General features: G+C 32.8%; 1 protein-coding gene across 1 annotated transcript in view; it reads left to right on the top strand.

Annotated features, from left to right (window-relative positions):
* Nucleotides 1-12,230, top strand: part of LOC124083724 (multidrug resistance-associated protein 1) — a 90,450-nt gene that overhangs the window by 23,978 nt on the left and 54,242 nt on the right. The window contains exons 6-7 of the mRNA XM_046430466.2: nucleotides 5,601-5,855; nucleotides 9,541-9,606. Coding sequence (XP_046286422.1) covers nucleotides 5,601-5,855; nucleotides 9,541-9,606 — 321 coding nt within the window. The remainder of the gene's footprint in view (nucleotides 1-5,600; nucleotides 5,856-9,540; nucleotides 9,607-12,230) is intronic.

Here is a 12,230-nt window from a genome sequence, read left to right as displayed (position 1 = left end):
GGAAAGCCCATGCCTGTGTGGGGAGAGGCACTATATCAGAACTACCTTCTTCTCAGTTTTGCTATGAACCTAACATTTCTCTAAAAAATAGTCTTTAATTGAGGGGGAGTGTAGTAGAAATTAAAGCAAAGTGTCCAAAATAAAAATGGAAATCAAGTATCCCGGATGAGTCCATTTCAAGGACAGAAAGTCTGTGGAAGTAAGTGGGAACAGTGACTCCAAGGGAAATCCCTTATGGCTCCTATGAGACTGTTAAAGAATAAAGATCACTGAAGGATCCAAGTAGTACATCATGCCTCTTCAGGAGATTCTGTTGTAGTGACTAAGTTTGGTAGGAAACACAAATCTCTTTCCTTGGGGTTAATTGGAATAGATAAATTTCCTTTCTTCTTTACAGGTTTTGGGATTGTGATTTATTTCATATTTAGATATCTTCAAGTGACTGTCCTAGCAGACCCCAGATGACCTATATTAACTTGAAACTGGATCTATTTCATTAGGATCTTGTTAATAGAGTTGAGTAAAGCTGGTCTCAGATCCTTTGCTTGACAAAAAGTGGAGTTGGCAGGACTCACTTGTTCTGTGTCATTCACATAACTATTCTTTGTTTGAAATATAGTTCAGGGAATATTATTTTTAGGTTCTCAGTGAAGAACATGAGTCTCCTTACATTGGTCATTTTAAGAATCTATGGGTCTCTAAACTCAGATTTTTTTTTTTATTCTTTGGTTTATAGGTGCAGGTTCCATGAGAATTCATAAAGACTCAGAAAAAGACATGACTCAAAAGCAGCGTCAATTAGTCCTGGGCTTAGTGTGGGCACTCTGGGTATATTCCTTCATTAGGCACCATCCAATAGAAATTTCTGTGTTTCTAAAATTGTCCTACATTTACACTGTGCAATGTGGTAGCTACTAGTCACATATGGATATCGAAGATGTGAAAGTGACTGGTATAACTAAGGAAGTGAATTTTTAATTTTAATTAATTTAACTTTAAATTTGCTAACCATACCTGGCTAGTGGCTACCATTTTAGAAAGTAAAATATTTAGAATGTCTCCCTGTGTAGCTTAAAGTTTTTATCTTACTTTATTTATAGAAGTTATAAAATACAAATAAAACTGATAAAATTCAGTTGCACTCTGTAAAGAGATATTGCATTTAAGCGTGGACAAGAAGAGAGCCACAATCCAAACCCTGCACTTTGAGTCAAGAGAATCCTGGCATAGTTTTGGGCATATAAAGGAACTGAAGAAGAACAAATGCCCATAAATGCTAAGGTTACCCTTTTAAGTTCATACCTCATACTTGCATTTGAGGATCATGGGAATATGGGCCCCTTTCAGCTTTGCATGATATGTATGGCTTCCAGCCAGCAAAGTCAGAAAAAGTTTCATGGTCAATATACAAATGTAGGTCAGTAGGATGAATGTCATGAGGTAAAGTCTTTTATATAGCAATAACATGAAAAAAGGTTGGAAACAAATATAAGACTTGCTCAGAAAATGGTAAGTAGGTTAATTTGGGTTGACACTTTTCCTATATAGTATGATGGGGAGAGATAATATTGACAGAAAGAAGGGATTGTTTGTTGAAACAAAATTGAAGAACCTTGATGACTATATTGTGAAAATGTATTTGCATTATATAAGAACTTAGGATGCAGTTGAACCACAGGGGGATACTCAAGACAAAAAGATGCAAAACAGATAGGGTAGAGAGAAGAAAAACCATAGAACTATTGCAATAGTTAAAGATTTGAAGAAGGGCCTTGGCAATGAATACAGCAAAAAACAGTAAAGGGAGAGGTGAAATTGCAAAACAAATTTTATCATAAATGGATAAAATTAAATATTAGTGAATTGAACTCATCGATAATAAAGATATTTCCAGTTGGTTAGGAGGGGTTTGGGAAGCTTAAAACTCTATCTAGTTCATCTGGATCGTCTTCTATTGTAATAATAGGTGGAATAAATGAAGTTTTGAGATGAGCCACACAATTATGCTCGTGTGTGTGTGTGTGTGTGTGTGTGTGTGTGTGTATGGATTAGAAACCTAAAACTTGGGGAGCTTGGAGGAACTTTCTTAGAAAAAAGTAATTATGATACAAATATATGTTGGCTAATTTCAATTTTGACTTTAAGGATATTTATAAATGTCCTGAATTTTCAAATTATTTTAGATTTTAAAGATGAGATCTTTTCTTTTTATCTCAATCACACTTTCTCTTTTTCATTAGATTAAATTCTACCAGACAATTCTAGAAATATTGCACGATCTACTGTAATTGTGGTGCATATTGCAGTATTCTTTCAAATTGTTTCCTGTAACACAAAGGCAGTTTTGATTGTATAATTTAGCAATAAATGGTAACTGAATTGTCCTTCATGGCCTGTGAATTTTGTCCCTTACAGAAATGTGAAGGTTTATTTGTCAGAATAAAAGATCTTGAAAGAAAAATCAGTTCTCCTAATGTTAGAAATGCCATGCAAATAACATTAAATTATATGGTGCCCTTTAGTCTTTTCTTTAATATTCTGAAAACAAATATTTAATTTAATTTCGTCAGAGTATTTAATATGAATGCTATCATCTTAACCTATTTTAAGTATAAAATGCATCCTTTTTTGCTTATTTATTACATTGCTGTCTATATAATATTGCATAGCAGATCTCTATAACTTATTCCTCTTACTACACTGAAACTTTGTTAAGTATTCCCCAGTTTTTCCTCCCTTCTGCCTCTGGTAAACACCACGCCAGTCTTTGATTTTATGAATGTGACTCTTTTAGATACAGTATTTAAGTGGAATCAACACATATCTTTCTGTGTTTGGTTTATTTCATTTTGCATAATATCCACAAGATTCATGTGTGTTGCCATATATTTCCTTCTTTTTTAAGAAGATACACAGAGCCCAAACAGTATTTTAAAATGCTTATCTTCCTTAACATGAGAGCATACTAATCAAAACCATGTCAATACCTTTCTTCATACCTGACAAAATGACTACTACCAAAATATCAAAAAGCAAAAATACAGACAAGATTTGGCAAAAATGTGGAGAAAGCAGAACCCTGGTACACTGTTGTGGAAATGCAAAATGGTGCAGGCACTATGGAAAATAATTGGAGGTTCTTCCAAAGATTTAAAAAGGAGCTGTGCCTGTAACCCCAGTGGTTCAGGAGGCTGAGACAGGAGGATCTGGAGTTCAAAGCCAACCTCAGCAACATGGAGCTGCTAAGCAACTCAGTGAGCCCTTTCTCTAAATAAAACACAAAATAGGGCTGGGGATGTGGTTCAATGGTTGAGTGCCCCTGAGTTCAGTCCCTGGTATTCCCTTACCCCCTCCCCCCTAAAAAAAGAGGTGCCATGCCACCCAGCAATCTGACTCCTACTTCTGGATATATATATATATATATATATATATATATATATATATATATATATAAAGAATTAAAATCAATATCTCAAAGACATATTTATATCTGTATTCATTAGACAACTATTCATCATAACCAAAATGTAGAAACAAACTAAATGACATACAAGACATAAATGATAAAGAAAATGTAAAATGCAGCTGAACACTATTCATCAATTAATTTTTAAAGATTATTTTGTTCATTGAAGAAAGTACATAAATATGAAAGAGAAAACAGCATCTATTCTAACTCCAAAAAATAATCACTGATATATTTTCTTTCAATATTTATTTTTTAATCTTGTTTACTTAGTAATATATGATTCACTTAATAATAGTTCATGGGCAAAAGTATTGAAAAAATACACCATCAATACAAGTTGTTTGTGATTCAAAGTATGATTTCTCTAATTTCTGGGGAAAGTTTTTTAACTTCTCTAACATTTACAAATTCCATTTTAAAGTATTATCTATTTGGACTTTGGATGCTTCCATTATGTTTTTATAAAATTTGATAGTTGTACTCCAGATATGGAAAAATTTCATGTTCTTACTCATTTTTGCTGGGTATCCTATTTTTTTTCTACAAAGATAATAAGGAGATAGTCAACTATTTTCTTATGTTTATCATAATATCTTTTCCCAGTAGCAGGACATTTATTTGATTCCTTGGATAATTTACTTGTTTTGAACTACAAACTTATAATATCTTCATAAACACTAAGTGAGTATTTAAGAAAAACAGGGAGAAAAAGAGCCTATGTTTGTTTATAATTGTAAATTTTGGGAGGATTCTATTCAAGATCAATGGATTGAGCTTATGAATTATTATGCTCTTATTCAAATGAGTAGTGTGCTTGGATTTCTACTGTTTTACTTGTCCACATTAGTCAGTAACTTACTAGAGGGGAGTTAAAAAGCAATATCTGGAATAAATATAACTGGAAGTTTAACTGGTAAATAATGACTTCCGTTTTCTTCTCGTGTGGCAATAGTCATGTTATCTTGAATACAACAGTCCTCCCTTTAATAGTCAGTAGTAAAAATGTCTCCAATTTGTAGTGCAGGATTGGAGATATTTTTGCTACTGACTAGTAAAGAGGACAGTCATAGAGCCCAAGCCTGTGGGGATGCTGGAGCCTTGTGAAAGTCCCAGGGCTGTGTAGTCCCTCTGGCCCCCTACCCAACCCCACCTTGCATTTAATCCCTCTGCTTGAAGGTAGGTAATGTTGGGTAAGTTTCACTGTGAGTCCTGCCAGGTGGGCTTTCCTTTTGTATTATTAACTTACTAAAAAAATGTATTTTGCTTGCTTCTTGTACCCCATTATTCTTGGTAGCCTCAACTCTCAGTCTTGTTTCTTTTAAATCAATGTAGTGAAAATTTCATAAAATATTAGGTATGTAAATGGGCCTCTGCCTGGTTTCCAGTGCAAATACAAATCTTCCATTATTTTTAGTTATTTATGTATCTCACTGGAAATTTTAAGTGAGTGGGAATTAAATAAATGCATTTCTACTAGAATCCTTAAAAATGGTACCAATAAATTTGCTTGGGAATATTGAATTTGATATACAAATATTAAATAGTATACACAGGTGAAAATTAAAAATTGGGCCTTGGAAGAAAAGATGTATCTGCTCCATGAAGTCTTTTTAGTCATCTTATACCTCTTTGTTTCCATAACCCTTTCCAGTTGCTTTTATACTTAGAATTGGCCTATGTGGATGTGTATATATGAATACAGTTCCCCAACTAGATTGTAATCATCTTAATAATTGGGATTATGTTTTTTTTAGTTTTTTCACAACTTCAGTAATAATACTGCTCACCAGTATTCATTAGATATTCATTGATTTATGTGTGTATTTTTTTATCATTTACATTTAGCTTTATGGAGGTGGCACGAAATGGAAGAGAGTACAATATATTCAGAACAGATTTCTTTTTCAGTTTTGTAATTAAAGAAAATAGTTGTCTTATGAATCAGATGTTACTCTCTACCATTATGCAGTTGATTCCAAAACTATGTATTTAATCGAAATTATAATTCCTCACTTAAAAGTCATGTTTTCTTAAATATATTAATGACTGATAAATAAAACTTACCATTGTTTGATAACAAGATGTTCCATAACTTAAAGAATTCTAAAATAGTTTATTTCTCATTTTACAGGCCCTACATTTATCAAATGTTTCTCACAAAAAGTTTTCCACTGGGGAAATTATCAACTTGATGTCATCAGATGCCCAGCAGCTCATGGACTTGACAGCCAACCTCAGTGTCCTCTGGTCAGCCCCTTTCCAAATCCTGATGGCCGTCTTTCTTCTTTGGCAAGAACTGGGTCCTGCAGTGTTAGCAGGAGTGGCAGTCCTTTTTCTTGTATTACCAATAAATGCTTTTGTTGCCATTAGAATAAAAAAGTTGAAGGTAAGAAAATCACTGCCTCATGTTATGTGTGCTGAACAGAAGCTGAGTTTTCTGACTTGAGTTGACAATAGTCATCTGGCTAATTCTATAATTATGAAAAGTAAAGGTTATCAATGGAAACCACTCAGATTTATCATTCACTAATTCATTTAACCCATATTGATGAGGCACCTATTCTGTGCCACTCACCACTCTAGACACAGAAAGGGCAGTCGTGAGAGGAACTGACAAGTTCCAACTCTCATGAGGCTTGTGGGGGGAGGCAGACATCAAGTGGGTATTAAATAGATACACAGGAAGATGTATATGCATAAAAATAGTCAAGATAAAGTGATAGAGGAGCAAAGAGACCTCCATATATGCAGAAGGAGGAAAGTTCTCAGGAAGGACATAGTATATCAACATATGGTAGGACATCTGTGTGGATGTCTCAGAAAAAGATAAACCAAGTGAAGGGGACAATAAGTGCAAAGGCTGGAGGTGGGTATTCTTGTTTGTCTGAAACGTAGAAAGGGCCCACGTGCTCGAATGAGCAAAGAGTGAATGAACAGTAAATTTTTCACAGAACTAATTTTGACACTCTTTCCTTACAGTCAATTTTTCATCTTTCTATCAATATCCATATATTGATAGAAAGTCTATTGACACCCATGGGGTGTCAGACAGTGTGTACTATTATGCTGTACTACAGGAATAGAGAAACAGCATAGTTCACTCTGCTGAAGGAACTCACACTGCAATGAGAGAGAAAGATGATTCCATGCATTAAAGAAGGTTACCTGAACATGAACACAGCTAGTGTTTGACAGGCAAACTGATAATGAGAAGGCTACCAAGAGACTAACAGGCATGTAGTATACAAAGCTTGGATATGTTGGACAAAGCGAGGATTCACATCCCAACAGGACAGAATGGATGAGAACAAGAGGTTTTGTCATGTTGCTCTGAGTTTAAGGCTTATGAATTATTTCATTCTGGAATTTTCCATTTAATATCTTTAGACCTCTGTTGACCATTGGTAATCAAAATCACTCAAAGAGAAATCACTGATACAAAGTTGGGGACTACTATATACATATGCATACATATGTCTATATAATGCTACTCCAGTATTTACAACATGAATATACTCATGCACATGTGTGTGATAGAAATAAGTAAATGAAGATATATAACTACATATTTATTTGTTTAACTATAAAATTATCTAGAGAAAAAGGAAGAGTCTCTTATTACCCATAGAGTAGAATTAGATATATGGGAGAGGGAAATGTTTTACTTACTTAAATAATTTAAGTGATGGAAAGTTGAATATTTTTTGTTTTTCTAAAATTTTCAAATAAAGGATGGCTAATTATAAAGATGACAACTAGAAAATAGGATATAATTCTGAAGTATTAAACACAATGTTTTGAATAATGCTTGCTCATAATAATAATATATTTTAATTATTTTTTAAAATGTAACAAATTTTTTATATTTTAAAAAATTTTATTGATTCTTTTTAGTTATATGTGACAATAGGATTCATTCTGACATAATTATAAAAACATGGAATATAGTTTGTTCTAATTCCATCCGCAGTACTTCCCCTTCCCCTCCTACTCCTCCTGTTTCCTTCACTCTGCTATACTGATTTAGTTTACTTTTTTTTAAGTTAGTGACTTGTGGAGGTACATGATGGTGAGATTCTGTTTATATTCATATATGTACATAGTAATGTTAGATCAGATTCATTCTACTGTCTTTCCCTAGCCCATCCCTCCATTTCTTCTCCCTTCCTTTCATTCCCCTTTGTCTACTCCATTGATCTTTCTTCTTTTTTTTACATGCCCCCCTTATTTTGAATTAGCTTCTGGATATCAGAGGACATATTCAACCTTTGACTTTTGGGGACTGGCTCATTTCACTTAGCATAATAGTCTCCAGTTCCATCCATTGACTGGCAAATGCCATAAATTCATTTTTCTTTATGGCTGAGTAATACTCCATTGTGCATATATACCACATTTTCTAGTTTGTATTTCAGAGACTTCAGCTATATACTCTGTCCTTGAGGTCTGAAAACCTATCTTCAAAGTAGTTTAATCTATTGGTGATGCTTTCCATTGGATTTTTAATTTGATTTATTACTTCATTTTGAGGATTTTTGTTTGGTTCTTTTTTAAGAATCTCTACCTCTTTATTTGAAGTGATCTTTCACTTCCTATAATTTCTCTCTGATTTTATTCCTTACATCTTCTTTTAGTTCATACAACAGCTTAACTATGAACTTTCTAAAGTACTTCTCTGGCATATTTTCCACTATGGTGTCAATGAAGTCTGCTGTTAAAGCATTATGGACTATTTGGGATGTTTTTCCCCCTTGGTTTTTCATATTGTTTATATGTCTACTCATCTATCAATATAGTTCTGACTTCTTTTAAGTGAAGGACTACTTTGTGAGCCTCTTTTTCTCAAGAGCCCTGGGTTGGATAAATATTCAGATTACAATATTTTAAGTCAATGTGTGACCTCTGCTGATACCAATATCAGTACCACTTTAAGAGATTCCACTGAGTCCTATTTACTGTAATCACTTCTGAGCCAAGCCTCATTCTATTCAACTTCATAAGAAACAAACAAACAAAAAAACTCATTGCAATTGTTTCCTGCAGTTCCCCAAATTCAGGTATAAATCTATTTTATAGGTTTATATAAATTCTGGAACAGGTCAAAAAATAAATTTTTAAATTTAGTAACTTACTAAAACCTTAAGTTAGGGCTAAAAGGGAGGAGGAAGAATTATCCGGCAAATGGGAGAGAGAAAAGAAGAGACAGAGAGAAGAAAAAACTATAAAAAGAGAATTTATATCAATGTCCAAAGGGAGAAATAGATAATGGGTGCTATTTGAGGTAGTAGCAGATAACATAAAAGGATGAGTAGAGGGTAAGAAAAGCAGGTATAAACTAGAGCTAGGAAAACAAAGATAGAAAGATTGATTCCAACTCATGATTTAAACCATAATATGAAATACATTCAAATGGTTTGAAGGTACAATGTTAGCTATTGGGTTAATAATTATTGTTCAAGTTAAGAAGTTGTTTGTATGATCAAAGTTGACATTAGAGTTGTTTATAGTATCCCATTTCAAGATGAAGAAAAATTTTTTTTGAATCTTGGTTCCCAAACAATAATAAATATAAGTTATTTTAATCATTACATATTTGAAGAAGTATACAATATTCAAATAATTATACATAGTATTTAAAAAAATAAACAGCTCATATTTGAAAGTATGCATTGTAAGTACTCAAATTCTCCCAAAACTTCTCAAACTTATAGAGAGTTTTGCTTTTATTTCTGGAACTTTTGATTTGATAGAGTTTTGGGAAATTTATTCCATTTTTAATACAATGCAGGTGTTACTTCATTATTAAATTCTGAATTACTCACATTTAAATAATTTTTTCTACAATTTTATTCTGCTTTTATTCTATTAGTGACTGCATATAGTTTACCTATTTATAACTATCTTCTAACATTAGCAATAGAAGAATGTTGTTCAAGTATTGGTAAGATGCTTTTCTCAAATAAAATTTAAATAAAACACAGGAAATAGAATGTATTTTTAAAATAGCTGTGGCCATATCAGCAAAAGTTTAAACAACCTTTTTCCTGTATGATTTTTTTTCCATTAAACAGAAAAACCAAACAAAGAACAAAGATACACAGATAAAACTACTCAAGGAAATCTTACATGGAATTAAGGTAATATAAACAAGATTTACATTCAGTTTGACTATTTATGATATACCAACATGCTAACTGATAAATAAAGTTTGCAATGTTCTCTGTGTCTCACAGTGATGACATATGTGTGTAATTACTTGGAGTAGATTTCAGATTTGAGGTACATGGAAATATTTGTGCTAAAATAGCATTAAAATGAAAAGTCAAATAATATGCAGGTATTTTTGTTTCTCAACAACTAAATGTAAGTATTATAAGATACAGAATATTAGTTATTTTAAAGAATTATGTGAAAAAAACGGGTTGAAACAAGCTATATCACTCATGCCACCAACATTTTCTTCACAAAATAATGAGTGAATCCTTATGAAGTTATTTAAGTTCATAAGGTTTCATTTATTTTTTATAAAGTTATATATATATATATATATATATATATATATATATATATATATACACTTGTAGATGGACATAATATCATTATTTATTTATTTTTATGTGGTGCTGAGGATAGAACTCAGTGCCTCACACATGCAAGTCAAGTGCTCTACCACTGAGCTACAGCCCCAACCCTATCATTTTTATAGAATTTTAATGAACACACACACATACACACAACATTTTAATTTATTATGACATAGGTTATGCTTTACAGAATTCTCTGAAAGACAAAATTTGCAAAGCCAATATGGAATTTCTTTCTGGCCTTAATAATCACATATGGGAGTCCCTCTGTAATACATCTAGTTTTAAAATTTTAAATTAAATTTATTTTTTGGCTGACACATAAACACATAAATTTATATGTATTTAATACAGTACCATGTGATGTTTTGATACATGTATACATCATATACTATATAAGTCAGGTAAAACATATATATCTCAATGCTTAAATATTGATACTTTTTTTAGTAATAACATGCAAAATCTTTTTTTCCTAGGTTTTTGAAAGATGAAGTACACAATTGTTGTCTATAGTCATCCTATTGTGGGATAGCATACTTGAACTTATTGTTCCCATCTAAGTGTAACATAGTAGCCACGGTCAACCTTTCCCCATCCCTCTCTCCCTGCTACTCACCCCAGGCTCTGGTAACCATCATTCTACTCTCAACTTCCATGAAACCAACTTTTTAAAAGATTCCGCATATGAGTAAGATCAGAAGGCACTAGTTTTTCTATGCCTGACTTTTTTCATTTAACATAATGATCTTCAATTCCATTCATGTTGTCACAAATAACAGAATTTCATTCTTTTTATGACTGAGTAGTATTCTATTGTGTATATGTACCACATTTTAAAACCTATTCATCAGTAGTTGGGTAGATAGGTCTTTTTCCACTTCTTAGCTATTATAACTAATGCTGCAATGAGCATGGGAATGCAGATGTCTCTTTGACATACTGATTTCATTTCCTTTGGATATATACCCAGTAATGGAATTGCTGGATCATATGGTAGTTCTATTTTCAATTTTTTCAGAAACCTCCATACTGTTTTCCGTAATAACTATTCAAATTTATATTCCCAGCAGTGTGCAAGAGTTCCCTTTCTCTCCATTCTCCCCACCAGTTACTGATGTTTAATTTTCAAATACTTTCTCCCGTTCTGTAGCTTCTCTTTACTCTGTTGATTGTTCACTTTGCTGCACAGAAGCTTTTTAGTTTGATGTAATCTCATTTGTCTATTGTTGCTTTGTGTGTGCTGTGCTTTGCATCTTGATGAAGAATCCTTGGAATACCTATTTTCTATTTTTATGTGCACAGTATATATCCATTATATGTACATGTAGATTCACCTTAGAATCAGTAAGTGATCTGCTGTAGCATTCTGTGGAGAACTTACACAAAATGGTAAATTACCAAGGTGAAAGAAATTGTTAGATTGAATATACCTTGAAGAGGGAGTGATATTTACCTACTTGGCTGAAATTAAGAGAAGCCTTAAGTATCTCTGAAATTTAACTAACATTTTTAATAAGATCACATACTGTAAAGTGATATGATCTGAATGCAATTCTCAGTACATTGATTGATAGTCTTTGCATCCAAAGAAAAAGTATACCAGCATTTGTTCACAGGTGTTAATATTTATATTCACAAAGGGATATTTGCATTATCAGTAGAATTAGTACAGTGTAGGTAAAATAGATGAACATTTCTCCAAGATCTGAGCAAAATTCAAGACTTGAAGTAGCATCCACAGCAGGAAATAAACATGAAAATTAGTGGAAGTCCCAATAGCAATCAAGTAGTATGGTCTAAAATTGTGAGCAGTTGGATTCCATGGGGTCGGATAACAGGTGCCATAAAGCCTCTCTCTGATAATCTAAGAAGAGCTGCCATTTACTAAACATCTTCTATGTGCCAAGTGCTGATAAGTTTATTTCCATTTCCTCATGTAATTCCTATAAACCTTGAGTAAAATATTTCTTATGCCCAATTTACAAATTACACAACAAAGACACTGGTCAGTTAAGTGTCATGTCTAAGTTTACAGAACAAATGAGAGTGTTTCAGGGTTCTCCAGTGAAACAGAAGCAAAAGGAAAATAGAGAACACGTGTGTGTGTGAGTGTGTGTGTGTGTGTGTGTGTGTGTATTTAGAGAGAGAGCAAAGGGAAGGGAAGGGAAAGGGAG

Source organism: Marmota monax, unplaced genomic scaffold (assembly GCF_021218885.2).
Source record: "Marmota monax isolate L192 unplaced genomic scaffold, Marmota_monax_Labrador192_F-V1.1 WCK01_AAM20220418_F8-fsc00016, whole genome shotgun sequence".
NCBI classification, from domain to species: Eukaryota; Metazoa; Chordata; class Mammalia; order Rodentia; family Sciuridae; genus Marmota; species Marmota monax.
This window is presented reverse-complemented; position numbering and strand designations above follow the sequence as displayed.